The 17,559-nt window shown below is 41.4% G+C and overlaps 1 protein-coding gene across 1 annotated transcript in view; it reads right to left on the reverse strand.

The window, feature by feature from the left end:
• Positions 1-17,559, reverse strand: part of KIAA1324L (KIAA1324 like) — a 102,230-nt gene that overhangs the window by 4,029 nt on the left and 80,642 nt on the right. Inside the window, exons 11-21 of the mRNA XM_027639871.1 lie at positions 16,814-16,904; positions 15,111-15,213; positions 13,926-14,063; positions 13,381-13,644; positions 12,304-12,477; positions 10,657-10,846; positions 7,623-7,719; positions 6,286-6,387; positions 3,813-3,939; positions 2,900-3,078; positions 2,012-2,177 (exon numbers count right to left, since the gene is read on the reverse strand). Coding sequence (XP_027495672.1) covers positions 2,012-2,177; positions 2,900-3,078; positions 3,813-3,939; positions 6,286-6,387; positions 7,623-7,719; positions 10,657-10,846; positions 12,304-12,477; positions 13,381-13,644; positions 13,926-14,063; positions 15,111-15,213; positions 16,814-16,904 — 1,631 coding nt within the window. The remainder of the gene's footprint in view (positions 1-2,011; positions 2,178-2,899; positions 3,079-3,812; positions 3,940-6,285; positions 6,388-7,622; positions 7,720-10,656; positions 10,847-12,303; positions 12,478-13,380; positions 13,645-13,925; positions 14,064-15,110; positions 15,214-16,813; positions 16,905-17,559) is intronic.

Raw genomic sequence — 17,559 nt, forward strand, 5'->3', positions numbered from 1 at the left:
TTATTTTCAATAAATATATATTAAATTCATGTTATCTGCAGGCATACAGGATACAGAGTTCAGTAACCTAATGAGGTACTGGAAGCTGAGTTTGCCAGCTATGATTATCTAGCAGTAAAAAAGGAACAAGCTTAAAATATCTGACAGGCTTGTTTAAAAAGGAGAGAGTACTCAGGAAGATTGCTACAATGGATATAGGAACAATAAGCAACTCCAAATAGGCTTTCAAGTTGTCTGAGTACTGAAATAATAAAGCTTACTTTAAAAAGGAAAAAACCCCACTTCTCATAGAATCACAGAATGGTTTGGGTTGGAAGGGACCTTAAAGATCATCTCGTTCCAACCTTCCTGCCATGGCTGGGACACCTTCCACTAGAACAGATTGCTCAAATCTGTATCCAGCCTGGCCTTGAACACTTCCAGGGATGGGGCCACGTCTTCTCTGGGTCTGCCAGAGCTTCTCTTGGCAACCTGTGCCAGCGTCTCATCACCCTCATAGTAAAGAATTTCTTCATATTATAATATCCAACAATATCTGATCTAAACCAGGCGTGAGCCAGTCACTGGTGTTGCAAATAGATCAGCAAAGCTTTTGCACTTATCAGGAGCACCACAAAACATGACCCTCACCAGCTGCACTGCTCACTATGCTAAGCCACAGCCAGCTAAGACACTTCATGGACAAAAAACCAACATCAGTATTTAAAAGTTAGTGCCTGTAGGATTCAAAATGGAATCAACTTTTATTTTTGCAACATCACCAGAAAATTTGATGTGATTTGATTTCATTTACATTTTCAATATTCTCAATATTGAATTAAGATGTAATATTGAATTTCTACCCCTTTCCACAAGGAACAATATTGATTTTGCAAGACAAATAGCCAGACTAGGGTCAAGGGGAAGTTGTACATATTATCTGCGCAATGGTAACTTCTCCTAGGAGGGATATCTGGGGAGAAGGTAGAGTGGGAAGTGGGCACAAGTATAATGAAAAAAATAAAAGAATGAAGAGAAGAGAATAAGGGAAAAGAAAGGTAGAACACAAGTTTTAATTACGTTGCACTCAATCACAGGAAGAAAACAAGGAATACAAGAAAAGATATAAAATTCAACATTCTGAAATATTATTTGGACAATAAAAAAGAGTGTAATATTTTAAAATTCATTTTTATGATGATCTTTTAGGAGAACCTTCCTATGAAAGTTCTTCCTTTTAAGAAACTTTCCTAAGAAACTCACTCCAATAAAACTCTTTGAAAGGGAAAATTTCATTCACCTTCATCCTGATTATATCAGATGCCTCAGCTGGACTCCCTTAAAGGCAACACTACCCTTCCTATAGCACAGAATTCAAGGCATTTGGAACAAACATCAAAGTGCTGATGGGATCTACCATGATGGTCTTCTGTTGCTCTTCTCAGAAATGTTCAAAGGACACCAAAAACTTTTGTGCTATCAATTCAGATATCACATGTGCAACAGAAAAAAGTGCTTTTTGGTGTTGCTTCCCACTGAACTGGAGGAAGTTGCTGCATTGGGCAACAGGCTGAATCTGATGTCTCCTCTTCAGCTGAATCCCACCCAAAATAATGGTTCTCGAGACAGCTATGAAGGAAACCCAGGTGAGCTGCAAGAGCTGACTGGTGGCTCTGTTCCCAATGTTAATTTTTAATATCTCTGATAGCTGTGTTTGCCTCAGCAATGGAGGCGTTTGGTAGGACTCTGGGCAGAGAGGTTCTCTCCACCATTAACTGCTCTTTTCAGGTATCACCCATACAATAAAAAATGCTACTAAAATCTCTCTGTGTAGAAAGGAGCATTTACTCAATACCCTGCAACATTTCTTAACTTTATCCAGACTGTGGATCTCAGTAGATCATCATGGATTGGATGAAGTGTGTGTGGGAGGCTACACTGCTGTGCAAATTAATATCACAGACTCATCACATCCAGTAAAAAATATATGTAACAATTATTTTTAGTATTAATATTAGCAAATACTACTCACCTTTGTTGCCAAGGACTTGAGCTTGCCCAGCAGTGACTGCTTATTTGAATATACTATTTCTTCTTCATTATCTTCCCCTTCCATTATAGCACAGCTGTCAGCAGCTGGCAGTTCGCACTCTTTTGAGTTCGTTGTCATCACTAATTTGGAATATTTATACTCCAGTCTGAAGATATAAAGCCGGACAGGTATAGATTTTTTTACAAATGTCCCATACTCAAGGTTTTTGTAATTTAGGTTATCTACCAGTCCTCCCACATAGTCATTTCTGAGGTATTTCCTGGAAATTAGATCCTTTTCAATTACTAAAAATATATAATAACCAAAATAGTATTAACATCAAGCTCTTGCTCCCCAGATTAGTCCTCCATCCTTACAAAAGAAACATGTTTTCCCAAAAGACCACAAGTAGGTCAAGAGGGCTTCCTGCATGAAGAGGTGCAACCTGTGTGCTGGTTGGGGCAACAACCAAAGTAGAACTAAGAAATATACAGTCAATAACCTTATTTTAACCCACCTGAAAGGGGCTAATTAGACTAAAGATATCTTTTTGGTATTTAGACCTTGAAAAATCCACGTTGCTTCAGAACCTAAAGTCAACTTCAAACTCTCAGAAGTTAAAAATATAGTTAGTTCCTATTGGGAAAATATGTCATAAAAAATTACGGTGGTTTTTCTATACTTTCCTCATCAGAATTTTTCATAGACACTGTTGGCAGAAGAAACATCAACTTGATGTATAAACAAGGATCCATGATGTATAAACCCTGAATCAACAAGGTACTTGTCATCAACACTGGCATAAGGTCAGATCCAGGAAAAGTCTTTCTGTTCACTCCATCAAGCTTTCAGCTTACTTTTATATGGAACACAATTTGCAGTACTTACTTCTGGTTCTTCTTCCAAAAATAGCAGGTCAAGGCTATGAGCAGAACAGCTGTGAAAGCACCAACACCAGCTCCAACTTTAAGCCAAAAATCTACTGTTTCACAAGTGCTGGTCTTTTTTTCTGGCAAGGAAACTCCTTTAATGCAATGCTTTGGTTCATTCCATACGTACAAGGTTTCCTTTCAAACAGAAAACAAAAAACACCAAAAAGTGAGGTGCTTGTAGGAAAAGAGAGAACTATTTAGAGTTGCAGAAAACAAGCTGTTCTGAAGTAGAAATGTTAGATAACTTTTCAGTGAAAGCCAGACTCTCGGTGAAGTTTTATTGTCTAATCAGTCATCTCCTTATTTGTACCTGCAGGTTCAGGCATGGCAAAAGGATTTCCTCCTCTGTATAGTTCTTCATGTGACACAACATGTGTTGGACAGCTATTGGTAACGAGTTGTGCCTGCATTGGAGCTGCTGACCAACAGGATAGTTTGAATCTGTGGAGGTACTTCCTAACATTTGACTAGAGAAGGCAGCAGCAAAAATATTGCAAGCAAGGTAGGATGAATTTATAAACTGAAATTCACAATCCTTTCCGAGCTTGCCCTTGGTGTTTACGGCTACTGAGAATTGGACTCATTTGGGAGCTCCATCCTTCACAAATAACTTGCCTGCATCTATGAATGCATAGAGAGTTCACATCCTTACTCACACAACTGGTCAGGACAAGCCAGGTCTACTCCAGGAACCACACTGCCATTGGCACAAACATTCCCGAGTCTCAACACAGCACCCCAATGTGGTTGCACCCAGATAGCACAGAGCCTGGACTGTGCCTGCACTTACATATCAGTCTGCCCACCAAATTTCAACAAGAGTCTGAGTTATACCCAAATGAACCCATCTGGAGATACGGGTCCTGTACCTGAAATCCTTTTTTGCAGGCTCCCTCAATCTCGTGGTAGTCTTGCTCCGTGCAGAGAGGACAAGCTTCTGCACTTTCCCAAACAAAGTAGAAAGTGCATCCATCGCAGGTGCCCGCGGGGCATGAGCTGGGAGGAGAACAAAGCTTAGTGATCAGTTACTAAACACTCTGGGGTTTGCATTGTCACTCCACATTCTGCTGCTGAAGATTGGGAATGGGAAGTACAAGAAATGGATAAACATCCCTCAAGTCAGCAGATGAAAAAAATCTGGGGAAGATATTTCCCTGGTTTGTAAAATGCTTTCTCAAGTGACAACAGATGTTGAGCTGTCAAAGCTCTAAAATAACAGTTCAGTTCCCCTGGCAGGGAGTGGTACTCTTACACAGGGGAGGGGAGGGGAGGAGAGGAGAGAGGAGGGGAGGGGAGTGGAGGGCAGGGCAGGGGAGTGCAGGGGAGGAGAGGGGAGGGGGAGGAAGAGGAGCAGAACTACACCAGTGTTTCACCAGCACTGGCTAGCCCAGCACACGCCTCTATCACTGTTCTCCTGCACTGGGTGACTGTTCCACACGAATGCTGCTATCCGGTTCCTGCCGCTGTTCTAATGATGCCTGGGTGATTTAGTCCATATGGAATGGACTTGTCCTGTCATGGTTAATTACTAGGAGGATGTTCACCAGTTAATGAAGAGATAACAGCGTCTCTTAGTCTAAGGAAAATTAATGGCCTATTTTGTATTCAGCCTGCAGAAGAAAGTTGTACTGGCAATGGTAGGACATTCACATAGCTTTTGTTACTGACAATCACATCAGGTCTAACAGCAGCAATGGCCAAAAGTCCACGCAAGAAGTTCAGTTATGTAAATATGAAATATATTCATACCAAAAATGCATTTAAAATTATGTTGTTCTATATCATTTGGAAACCTGTTATCCTTATCTGAAGCACTGAAAAAGCTCCAACCCTAACAGGCCATTCTGGTTTATCCTGGTTTGAGTACCTGACAACTCTCCTCTCTGGATTATGGAGTATTTTTCAAACTACATGGCAAGAGCACTGACAGACCTTTCTCCTCAACTGCTTTCATCTTATACTGTAGCTTCATGTGATACTAAACACTGTGTCTGGAGGATCAAGGAGTTAGGTGCTGTATTATTTGACATATATCAGGTACCTCACTGTGTGAAAACTGCTGTCTGATTGCTGAGCTAATCAAAGGAGGATAGGAAGGGAGAAGTCAACACAAACTGGGATAAGGTACATATGTCAGCTGTGTGTCATTTCTGCCCATGCTCACTCTTTTAAAAGCAAGGTAGGTTGTTCCTCCCTCACTACTGGTGAGTTATCACAGCTCACATTGTGTTCAACCTGTAACATTAGGAGAACAACTGGAGGATTTTCACACGGCAGCTGATAGACAGTGGCTTATTGCCCAGCGCACCTTGTAGTGTGTCAGGTCCCTCAGAAACTGGGGTAAGTATGTCCCAAGGTGTTCAAACATCAATCACTCCTCCATCACCTGTGAAGTAGATGCTGCTTTGCCTTCATTCAACTGAGCATGGTTCATCTGTCCCAAAAGGGACATGGATCAAAGGATCCCACACTTCTCACACTTGGGAAGAGGACTTAGCTTTTGTGAAGGGGGATGAGTGATAGGGCTATCAGCAGATTTATAGTAACATCCAGACACTCTAAGATGGGCCCTGACAGCCCAAGAGGAAGGTCATCAGAGTTGAGGAGAAGTTCTGAAAAATGACAGGGTGTTGTTAAAGAGTAACAGAATTAATTCTTTTACTATTTTTTTTTCTCTGTAACTTTTTAGTTATGCTTTAAGTTATGTTTATGCAGGCATAAACAGGACTTTGGAAGAAAGATGCTTTTTGAAGTCACTTGAATCAGAGAGAAGGGAAAAGGTCAGGCAAATTAAACTCTGCTGGTACAAGGGGGTTAGGATGCAAACGGGAGTGATGAGACACATAAATAAATACATCTCGGACTTTAACTAGACAGAGTTCAGGGCTCAGATAAGCATTGAAATAGCAGATTTCATAGTTCCTAGGACAGGTTGCTCTTCTCCAAAAAACTAATTTTTTCCATAACCACTACTGTAGATCAAGGAAGAAAAACCACCTCTCAAAGCCCTGACCAGGCAGTTCTAATCAGGAGGCCAAAGATTAAAATAAGGAACTGAAATAAAGGAAAAGTTAAGACAAGGAAAAATCACTAAATTTTCTTTTGCCTTTAAGCTCAGAACAACCTGCCTGAGCTCTAATGTCTCTCATCACACAGTCTAAACACAAATGAGTTTGTCTGCTGGGAGGTGATGGACACCTAGGAAAAACACATGAGACCTTCTACATGGCTGATGAGGGCAACAGCATTCCTCATTGCTGTTGAAATTACGAATTAGTTTTGTAAAGATTACCTGAGTAGCAAAGGCTTTTTGGTACTACTAAGATACAAACACTCAAATACCTGGGCACAGAAAGCTCTCCTTGGCCTGGTTTGTTGGGGTTGCATCTCATTGTCACAACAGTTGCACGGCCATTTTCACAGGAGGTTGTCACTGTTGAAGACCTAATGTCAAACAAGAGAAAAGTAACACGTTTCCCCCACAATAAATACATGTTGCTCTTTCATGAGTCTCTGTCCATTCATGCAGCTCCAATACCGACAAAATACCCTTTACCACAGCGCTTTTCACTTTGTCAGCTGAAAAAATAAAGGAGCAACAGAAGCAGGGTAGGTTTCACCACTTCATTTAAATCTCAAAGTGCTCTGAGATGCCACTCAGGGAACTGCTGTGGTTCTCTAGCTAGTTTGAAATCTGCTGAGTCAAGGAATAAACTTTCCCACAAAGCAGAATAGAACTATTGAAAAAGAGAATTGCAGGTGCTGTTGTTGCTGTGTTACTCTGCTGGAGAGCTCATGATGGCTCACTCCTCAGCTGCTAATCTAAGAACCACACTGCCCCGAACCAACACAAGGAAAAGGGGATTAAAAACATGGACCTTATTCCAGCATGATAGACATTGTAAGCCAAGTTCATAACATGCTCAAAGTGGGGTCATTGGTGTGGAGTTCAGTTTACAGAATCAGACTCGTAATTTCACACATGCATGAACTGCTGATATCCAAAATCCTACAGTCAATTAAGATCTGTCATTAAAGCCAGAACAATCCAGAGAGCCAATTAGCGGGACAAATACAGGTAAGTGCCTTAAAGTGAATAGCCCCAGGGGCTCCAGAGTCCCAGCTTAGAAAACCAATTGCTGTGAAGACACCAGCATGTAGACATCTGGACTGAGCTGACCTTTGAGCTACTTCTTACCCAAGCTGAGGCTTGGTAAGAAGTACTTCACTCTTCTCCATTCTTTTTATGGAGAAGAGTGAAGAATAGGAAAAGCATACTAGTAACTGTGCGTGTTCAAACAATCAATGTTAATCTTGATTAGTTCTTTTTTGTAGCATCAAAGTAAATGCAAATGAAAGTGAAAGAAGATATGCAAAGGGTAGTGGACATATCAAAGTAATATATGAGAAAATATGGAAAGAAACAGGACACTGGAAGTGGCATCTGGATGAATCAAAGCTCTGGTATCACTTCCTAGAGATAAAGCGTAATTCAGATTTGAGTAAACAGTATTTGCTGACTTTATAAGATGTTCTTCAACATGCCAATCAATGTCAGACAGATACTGATTCAAGTGGTAAGGATTAAAGCTGAATTACAGATCCCTCCCTTACAGTTTTAGTTTCCCTTAAACAAATGAAGAAATTTGACATAGCAATAAGCAGTATTTTTTACCTACTTGTAAAAGAAATGCACATCTGGTATCTTGCTTGCAGAGGGAGGAAACATATCGGCCTTTATGCTGATATTTTCCAGCATTGTTTCAACTGTAGCTCCTAAAATTTTAGAAGGAAAAAAAAAGGAGCAAACTAAGAATGGATCTTTGAGCAGTTAACATGTAATATTTTCTCAGTCTGAAAGGTATATATCTCACTTAACAGCAATTAATGGCATTACTATACATTACACATCTTCTTTTATTCTAACTAAACCTTCCATTCCAGATTTATATGTTCCCCATACAGTCTGATTTGCTCACACAGATATAGAAACACAAAAAAATTAATAAAACACCAGTGTAATAATTTTTACTCTTTTATATTAATTTAAAGCAATCAATATTAAAGAATCATAAAATAATTTAGTCTGGCAAAGGACTGCTGAAGATTCTGATCCAACCACGCAAAGCATATTCCTTGAACTTATAACCCTCACACGTCATAACTGTGTAACGACCTGAGCAATCCGCAGTAGTGTGACAGATCCTGCAATTTTTCAGAAGAGGGAGCTGTACAAATGGGAATGCATCCTTCTAGGGAGGTGAAAAATTGCTACAACAACAAAAAAAAGCAGTAAAAGTCAGAAACTGGTGGAAAGATGGGAAAGATTGAAGAAGTTTTCTGCTTGTTCTTGAAACAGTTCATAGAATCACAGACTCATGGAATGGTTTGCCAAGGGCAGGGACACCTTCCACTAGACCACATTGCTCAAAGCCACATCCAACCTGGCCTTGAACATTTCCAGGGATGGGGCATTCACAGCTTCTCTGAGAAACCTGTGACACTGCCTCACCATCCTCACAGTAAAGGATTTCTTTCAAATACCCAATCTAAAACTACCCTCTTTCAGTTTAACCCATTCCTCCTTGTCCTACCACTCCATGCCCTGTTAAAAAGTCCGTCTCCAACTCTCTTGTAACCCCTTTAGGTACTGAAAGGCACCCTAAGGTGTCACTGGAGCCTTCTTTTTTTCAGGATGAACAACTCCAGCTCTCTCAGCCTGTCTCCACAGGAGGGGTGATCCAGCCCTCTGATCATCTTTGTGGTCTCCTCTGGACTCACTTCAGCAAGTCCACATCCTTCTCATGTTAGGAAAGACAAACTTCAACCATTCAAAAATATAGCAATTGATATAAAGAAAGGGCAGCAGAAGAGCTTGATATCTTTTCTCTGCACCAGGAAAAAAATCAGGAGTGTCTCCTTGCTTTCCAAGACAATGACTCAAACACCTGATTCCTTCAGGGGCAGGAGAGGATATTGACATCTCCTTGGCATGCCTGCTTATGAACTAGCAAACCCATACCTAAAAGTCACCTTTAATAGAGCTTTTAATTACAGTGAATTGCCAAAAGACTCATGGGGAGGAAATACGGTGACCCAAATTACAATGTGGCTACGATGATGAGGTAAAATAATAATAAGTGAAAATGGGTTTCAATCCATGGATAGATACAAAATGAGTGGAAGTCAACAAGAATTTATGGAGAGCAGCTCTTGTTGAACAAATCTGATCTCATCCCTTGAGTGTTGATGAATTTCGTTGCTGAAGAAAATTATGTAAATTTATCAAGTATTTCACTAATTACTACACGAGATTCTAATTAAAAAGTTAGCAGTCTAATAACAATTGAGTGCACACTCTGAATTAAAAACTATTTAGCTAAGTAATTAAAAAATTATCTGTCCATGGGAAACTCTCTTGAAATGTGGTATGTCTCCAGGCTTCTCTAGGCATCGATATTGAAGTGCCAAAATGCAAGATTATTGGCAGGCATCTGCAAGTAACTACATAATCACTGTTGGTAAACTGTGTAGATGAGACAAAGATTAAGAGGAACAGGAATAAAATACAGAACATTTGGTTCATTTGGTAAGATGGTCCCAAAAAAACTAAATATATTTTAGTGAAGACAAGTGGAGCAAGGCAGGCAGGCCAGTCTTAAACTGTAACTGAAAAAAAATCCAGAGTGGACAAGTGGACATCAGAAACAAGAAGGTGTCATGAAATCCCTTGAGTCTGGAGAAAGAAGGACTCAGGAATTCCAAAGACGGAAGTGATTTTATTGCCATTATAGTGAATTAAATAGTGGAATAGTGTTCCATTCTGTGCTTTAAGAAAATATTAAAAGTTACAGAGCCGTAGAAAGAGCCTCAAAATTATTCAGGTGCTAGAGATAAATACATGATAGTAAGAGACTTAGAAGAACTTGGTCTACTTAGTTTGTCAGAAAAGCAGACTGCGGAAGGTGTGATGATTCCAGTACACAAAATATTTCTTCAAAAAAAAAAATGTGAGTGTGAAATGGAGGAAGAATAACAAGAAGCAAGAGCTTAAAAGTGAAGCCAGGAAAATTAAAATAGGAAACAAGTCTGCTTTAAAATCACACACAGAGACAGTCTTTGACTAGTGGAAAAAAATAGCAGTGACTGTGGCAAAGATTTTATTTCTGGCAGTCTGAAAAGTCCAGGTTGAATGCTCTTCCGAAGGTGTGCTTTTGTCAAGCATGAGTTTCTGGGCTCAGTGCCAGGGAGAAAGTACAAGCACTCAGTACCTGTAATGGATAGGTGAGCAGACTAAATGACTTCATTGTCTAATCTGGCCTCAGACTCTGGGAACTTGTGAGCCAGACCAGTGCAAGCCTTAATGATGTGTGCAGCCCCATGCTGCCTTAAACCTCTTCCTTTCTTGACTAATTATGTCCCAACACCAGTTTCTTCTTCTGAAATTGCCCAAGTGGGGTCTTTGCATGGGTAGAAACACTTAAACTAATGTGACTACCACAGTCATTGGTCTTGCCCTGAGCAAGGCAGGCAGGAAACATGAAAGCAAACCCATGTTTTGTAATTACGTTATCCATTATACTGAATCTTGAGCTGCCCCTTCACTCTTCTCCCAAGGTAATGCAGCTGCTGAGCCCAGAAGGATTTACTCTGCAGCCCTAAATACATAAGAGTGCATTCATGATGATAATAAGCAGAAGACAAACCATATACCTAAGAACCTGTCAGCAAGGCTGTTGGACTGCAGAGCCAGGGCTGTTCGGAAACCTTTGCTGTCTGACGGGATGATGGTGGACTGGCAGACAAAAGCTCCCACAAAATTGGAAAAATCTTCTGATTCTGCAACCATGTCCTTCAGAGTAACGTCTGTAATGTTGTCAGTGCAAATTGCCATCTTCTTCCCCTGTAGACAATCAGGAAAAAAAGGGGGAAGCTGTTGATTGTTGATAACATGTGAAAAAGTTTGGGAAAGGAAAGATTGCAAACTGGGTGAGATTCATTACTTTACCTTATAACAACTTGATGTCTCTATGTGTCTGTCATAAGAGGGACAAATTGCAGCAATAAACTGTGCCATTGTGAAAGCTCCAATTGAAGCCTTGTACAGACTCAGAAACACAATGTCACCTCTGGCATGTGTCTTATCAGAAATCTGTGCTGTGGAGCACTCCTCTCAGTTTATCTTGACAGCACAGTGTTTATTTGCAGACCATAATAAAATGGCTTGCAAAGAAAAACCTTATTTCCCTTCCTTTCAAATAATAAAATGTAGAATACCTCATTATTTGGGATTTAATCCAGACAAAATATTTTCAAAGTACAAATACATGAAATCCCTAAACAGATATACAGCCTTGAAGGCTGCCTTAATGTCACATGTCAAGACCAGTGCTAGAATCAGAGCAACAGCAATGAAAGACAAATCACCAGACTCACTTTTCCTGACAAAATGTCAAGCACTCACCACCTAATCATGGTTGGTAGCACTGTAGTACCATCACAGTAATTTGGGAAAATTAAGACCAGATCCACAAGGGAGTCAGCATATCTGCACTTTTGTCAATCAAGCAGCTCTAATCCAGGTGGTAGTTAAACACACATTTAAGCCTAAAAGTATGCAAAATGATGTAAAGAAATGTGACTATTCATCTGTCTCAACTCATGTAAATCCTTTGGTACATGGGCAAAAGACTTCAGAACTTTACAGGGCTGAACATTAATGTAAACTACACGTGTTGGCTTTCATGGGACAATGTACAACACTGGTATTGCTCTGAAAGGTCAATTTATGTATGTGACAACAAGCTCTGGTACAGTCCAAGCCCCAGAGAAAGGTCTCTTGACTCTGACTCATCAACCAAACACATTTTTCCACCACTTTCAAAGGCTGCAGTCAAAGTCAGCACTGGGCACCTTAGTCACTGGCAAACAGCAGGGAGACCAGGGGGTCTGCTGACTACAACATCTCCAGTCAAGTCATAAGGGAAAGATATGGAAAGAAGTTGCCAGGTGATAGACAGACTCTTCACTTGAGCTCCTTGGTGGCAGCACACAAAGGTGAGGGTTGTGACTCAAGTGACTTGAAGGCACAAGAACTAAGAAAAGGCAGGGATGTGACAGGGGTTTTCTTTCGAGCATTGTTTATGGCCTAAAACTTTGTCATCTCTGCTCTGGAAAATCATTTGGCTGCTCAAAAATCCTCTTGCTCTGCTAAACAAGATCCAAAGGGAAGTGTTTATGCAGTGCTGGTGACAATTCAGATGAAGGGGAGTCCTTGTCCTGCCTCAATGTGACCCCACATCATCAACACAGGTGACAAATTGGTTCATCCCCGCAGCCCTCAACACCAGCTGAGCTCACCTCATTCCCACACAGGCTGATATTAAAGAAGTGGAAGAACTTGGTCCCTCGGGAAGTGAAGCTGGGTCCACTCATCAACGAGCCCACCTGGCTGAGGTTGCTAAAATTGTAATTCAGGCTCTGGTTATCCTTGACATAGGACACCAGGCAGTCACTGAAGCAGGCAGAGTGGTCCTGTAAGGAAGGAGAGGCATCCATTAAAGAGCAGTTATGGAACAGCAGCAAACCATTCCTCTGGGATTTAAAGCAAGCAGGTGCAGACAGGACTGCTTTTCTTATTAAGGATGAAGGGCAACTCTGTCCTATTCCTCTAATTCATATTTCTCTTGGGAGAATTCCCATTCCTGTTTCAGTCCCTTGCAATCACATATCAGGACTATAATGTTCCCCAAGCCTGGTTTTTCTGCTGTTCGCTGCATTAGCCAAGAAAATGTAGTTTCTTTCTTTGTTTTGTTCTGTGTGCTTTTAGGATCCCTGTGTTCCAGCTCAAAGCTCTGTAAACAGATCAGAACATGCCCTTGGTTACATTTGTATCTTGCAAAGGAAACACAACAAAGAGCCCAAGACATAAGGATTGTATATGAACCCAGCTGAAGTCAGGCAGAATAGGAACAAATTGAAGCAGTTTTTCTGGTACCTGTGCAGCTCCTCGCATGTAATAAATGCTTACCAAGGCTTAAGGGCAATTTCATGTAAGAGGAACTTGTTACAGGTTTCTAAAGCCACAGACACATCATCCAGCAGAGAAAGTCCCTGAGTTTAAAACAGCAGGTGTCTGGGACAGTTTTAGGTGGAAGCAACATATATGCTTGCCCTCTTCGTACACTGTCCACAGCTTCTTGAAACAAATCTTTTTTTGAGCTGATGTTGTCAATTTTATCTTATTACTGCATATTTACAAACAGAAATTAGGCTAGTGACATCTCTGAAAGAGTGGGCTCACTGGTTATATCTAGACTCCACTGCTCACAAGGCACATACCTGCAGGAAAGAGCTAAAACTGGCCCTTGGGCCCTTTGAGCTTATAGCCCAAAACCCCCTGTCTGCCCATCGCTCAGAAACACTCAGTTTCTGTACCTTGGTGCTCCTGCTGCCAGGCCCACAGGGGATGCAGGCCTCCCTGCCATAGACCTGGTGGATGGACAGGAAGGTGTTGGCAGGACACTCCTTGCACTGGCTGGTCTCCTTCTCGATGTAGTGTCCTGGCGGGCAGGGCACGCAGGATGAGCCGGACTGCTCCGAGCCCAGCGCACAGGCCCTGCAGGAAGAGGCCACTCCATCCACTGCGTTGGTCACGGTGATGGAGTAGATCTTGGCCATGTCATTGATGAACTGTCTGCTCTGGAACGAGAGCCAAGGAAACCACCCTGGTGTCGTCGCACCACTGCGTTTGGACACAGGTGGACAGACATCTCTATGCCTCAGTTCAGAGATCAGCTTATTCATGGCTCTGTCCCTCCTCATGGATCTTTTTCCACAGCTGCCTCCCCAGGGCTGCTTTATGGTGAGAGCCACTCACCCATCACAGGAAGCCTGTGAGCTTCAACAGAGGGTGAGAGCTCTAGGTATGAGTGTCCAAGGAAAGCTGTGTTCTAAAGACTTGTATGTAAAGAAGTACTTACATCTTGGCCCTCATTTATTCTCTGAAAGGCCCAGGTGAATGTGAAGGAAGCATTTTTGGAGATGATGTGAGTGTAGGATTGTTTTTCTTTACTTCTTTCCCATGATTCCACCACATTGGTATTTTTTCGATTAACATCCTAAAAAAATGGATATATTTAAAAAAACCCAAGCAAAACAAACAAACAAAAAATGCACACACACACACACAGAAAGTGTGGTCATACTACACTAAACACCAGCATTTTATGATATCTTTCAGATTTGAAATTTTGTTTGTATGTAAAACTTGTGGGTACCAGAGAAAGAGGAAGGTAAAAATTCAGAGGTAAATTGTAGTTTCTGACATCTTCAGATACCCACTTTGATGGTGTCTCTTGTGAAAGAGAACTGAGGCCAATAATGCAGCACCAAGATTTACATAACAAAACTCCACTCAGTCTATGTTTATGTTTCTTATTCTCAATCAGCTGTAAATGTTCCAGTGAAAGATGCTTTTCCTTTAAAACAGATTCCTTTAAATTACCACTAAAGACAGACTCAAATTACCACCTAATTTTCACTCAATTCTCTTTAAATTAAGAGCAGATTCCCCTAAAGAGCCACTAAACACAAAAAAAGGACCAGCTTCCCCTTTCACTGGAAGAGGTAAGGGAGCTGTCACAGATCCAGTTACTTTCCTCAGCTGATGGACTTCCAATAAGCAGACCATGAAAGTAAGTAAAATGGTACTTTCCTTTCACAAACAAACATCTGCCTGCTACCCTACTGATCCCCCAGGTCACTGACAGAATCAAGCCTAAACTTCCAAATTGTCCACTTCCCATCCCTCTATCCCACATCTTGACTTGTGGCTCTGTTACTAGAGGCCAACTCAACCGCACAAGAGACACTGATAATTTCATCAGCCAGTTTAACAGGGGAAAAATTGGCTCTTTAGCGTCCAACAGGTTCTTTTAGAATAAACAGATAACCAGGAATGGTTCACAACTCATAGGGTAGAGGAATTTCTCTAGGTCATTCATTAAATCCTTCCTGCAAGGGCACTGCAGATACTAAACTAATGTCATGCTTAATCTTAATCATAATAAAGCAAGTGCAACTAATCACACCTATGTAGAGGTATTAGAGTGACATGTGAAATATCAGGCTCAGTCCTCAGTCATGGACAAAGAGGTCTCACTTACTGCCATAAAGTACAGCACACAATCTGCTGAACAGATGGTCTCAAAAATAAAAGTAATCCGTCCTAGTTCTGCTCCAGTTGCTCCTGTCACTGATGTTGGAGGCCTGTTAAACAGAGAAGGGACAAAACATTTACACGGTCCTCTCCAGATAGGCAGCAGTCAATCCTTCAAATTCCTTTTGGTATGTTGAAACCATCAAAGTCCTGTCACAGAAAATCTGTCCTTGCAGAACAACAGAGACCAGGTTTCACAGTGGCTCTGCGCTGGGTGTCGGCTGCAGCAGGGTCGTTTCTTAAGTGTCTGAATTCTTTATTGTCTAGTTCTCTCCTAATGAACACCCAAATTTGACCATATTTGTAGGGAATTTCATTATTAAAATGCATTAAATATTTCAAGGAATTTAAACCATTTTAGTTGCATCTACCCTCTGCTGATGGGAGATGCTTTTCAGGAGTTTCACACAAAGCAGAAGTATTCAGGGTGCTCCCCCTGTGAGGCCACATGTCGAATCCTGTGTCCAGTTTTTGGTCCCTCACTACAAGAAGGACACTGTGCTGCTGGAGCATGTCCAGAGAAGGGCAACGGAGCTGGTGAAGGATATGGAGTACAAGTCTTATGAGGGGTGACTGAGGGAGCTGGGGTTGTTCAGCCTGGAGAAAAGGAGGTTCAGGGGTGACCTTATCACTCTCTACAGCTTCCTGAAAGGAGGTTGTAGTCAGGTGGGGGTCAGTTTCTTCTCTCAGGTAACAAATGACAGAACCAGAGGAAATGTCCCCAAGTTGCATCAGGGGAAGTTTAGACTAGATATAAGGGAAAATTTCTTCACTGCAGGGGTGGCCACACATTTGAACAGGCTGCCCTGTGGTGGAATCACCATTCCTGGAAGTGTTCAAGAGGTATGCGGATGTGGCACTTGGGGACTCGGTGTAGTGCTGGGTTAACAGTTGGACTCAATGATCTTGGAGGTCTTTTCCAACCCTTACTATTCACCTTTAATTTAATTGCTGCTTGCCCCTACTGTAAATTAAAAATCAGGGTTTGCTCAGTGGGTGTAAGAAGTCACCAACTCCTTCAGCTGAAATACAGCAAAGGAAGGCTGATGTTCCTCTTGCCATACCTTACCTGTCTCATTATTTTGCCCCTGGTCTGAGCTAGGATTCTAATCTCACTCTTTTGACAGAGAGTCACAACCACCTCAAGCAGATATTTTACTCTGTCCAAGGGTTCAGGAGAGGTGGGATATCCCATTCTCCTGCAGTGCCTTCATCTCCTCACCGGCTCTAGGGGAAGCACAGACTGTGCAGGCTACCTGGAGCCACAGGGCAAAGTAACTTGGACTTCACCAAAATACTGAAAGGGCAGGCTCCAATATCCATCCCATGGCAGGTTTAGTTGGTTGCTTTGGAACAATTTAAAACCAGAGGGATAGGAGTATCTCTTCTCAGTTTCCAGACAGCCAAACGTCTGGTATCTTGGAATGAAACAAACACTGCTAAAAACTAAGGTCTTACACGCTTGTCTGCCTCAATGGACTGACTGGGGACTGCTTGGAATAAAATCCAAGTTTCCTCTTGTCTCTCATTCATTACATTATTCCATTTCTGAAAGGAAAACCCAGATGATTCCGGGGGTAGCGTGAAATAGGTGTGAGAGACAGAGATATACAAGAAATACATGGGGAAAAAAAAAATCCAGTTCCTTACTTAAATCCTGGGATGTGCAGGTTCAAGATAAGATAGTCATTGTCAGAGCCTCCTGCCCCACTCTGGATGTGATCACCAGCCACCTCCCAACCTTCATAGGACAGAAAAAGAATAAAATTTCAATAAATAGATGGCGAAAAAATCTATCTTAGCATAATTTTTTAAGCAATTCAGTACTTCAGTGTATTTTAAAGATACCTGGTATAAACTATAGAGCAATATCATGATGTTTTTCAACGAAAAATTTTAGCAATTGTATGAACTGCTGATTTTACAGGCAACTGTCACCTTTGAAATCAGCACAGCAATTGAAATTCCCTGACCTGTGCTGTGCAGCTCAGGGGGGATGATCCATCTGATATCTTCCAGCCTTAAAACAGATGAATCAATGAATCCGTGTGTTAAATGTTAAGCATATACTTCGGTTCCCTTCTGCTCAACACACATAATTCAAAGTTTGAGTTACATCAGTCTGACAGGGTGGATCAGACAGAGGAAAATCTGTCAGAGAAGGCTGGAGGTGGGAGAAGTCCCAAACGGGATCATTTTCACCGGTGAGCTGTGACTGCTCTCTGCTGCAATTTTAGCATATGTGCAGAGAGAAAGCTCTGAGTGCTAAATGAACAAAATCACAGCCTTTAATTAAGTTTTCCAAAAGAATTATGTATAACCTTGATGGGCATAGTTATAACAAAACACAAAATAAGTGAGGGAGAAGTCAAATAGTGTTTTTTTCAGTGGGGATA

The sequence above is a fragment of the Corapipo altera genome, unplaced genomic scaffold, assembly GCF_003945725.1.
Source record: "Corapipo altera isolate COAL_440 unplaced genomic scaffold, ASM394572v1 1b, whole genome shotgun sequence".
Classification (NCBI taxonomy): Eukaryota; Metazoa; Chordata; class Aves; order Passeriformes; family Pipridae; genus Corapipo; species Corapipo altera.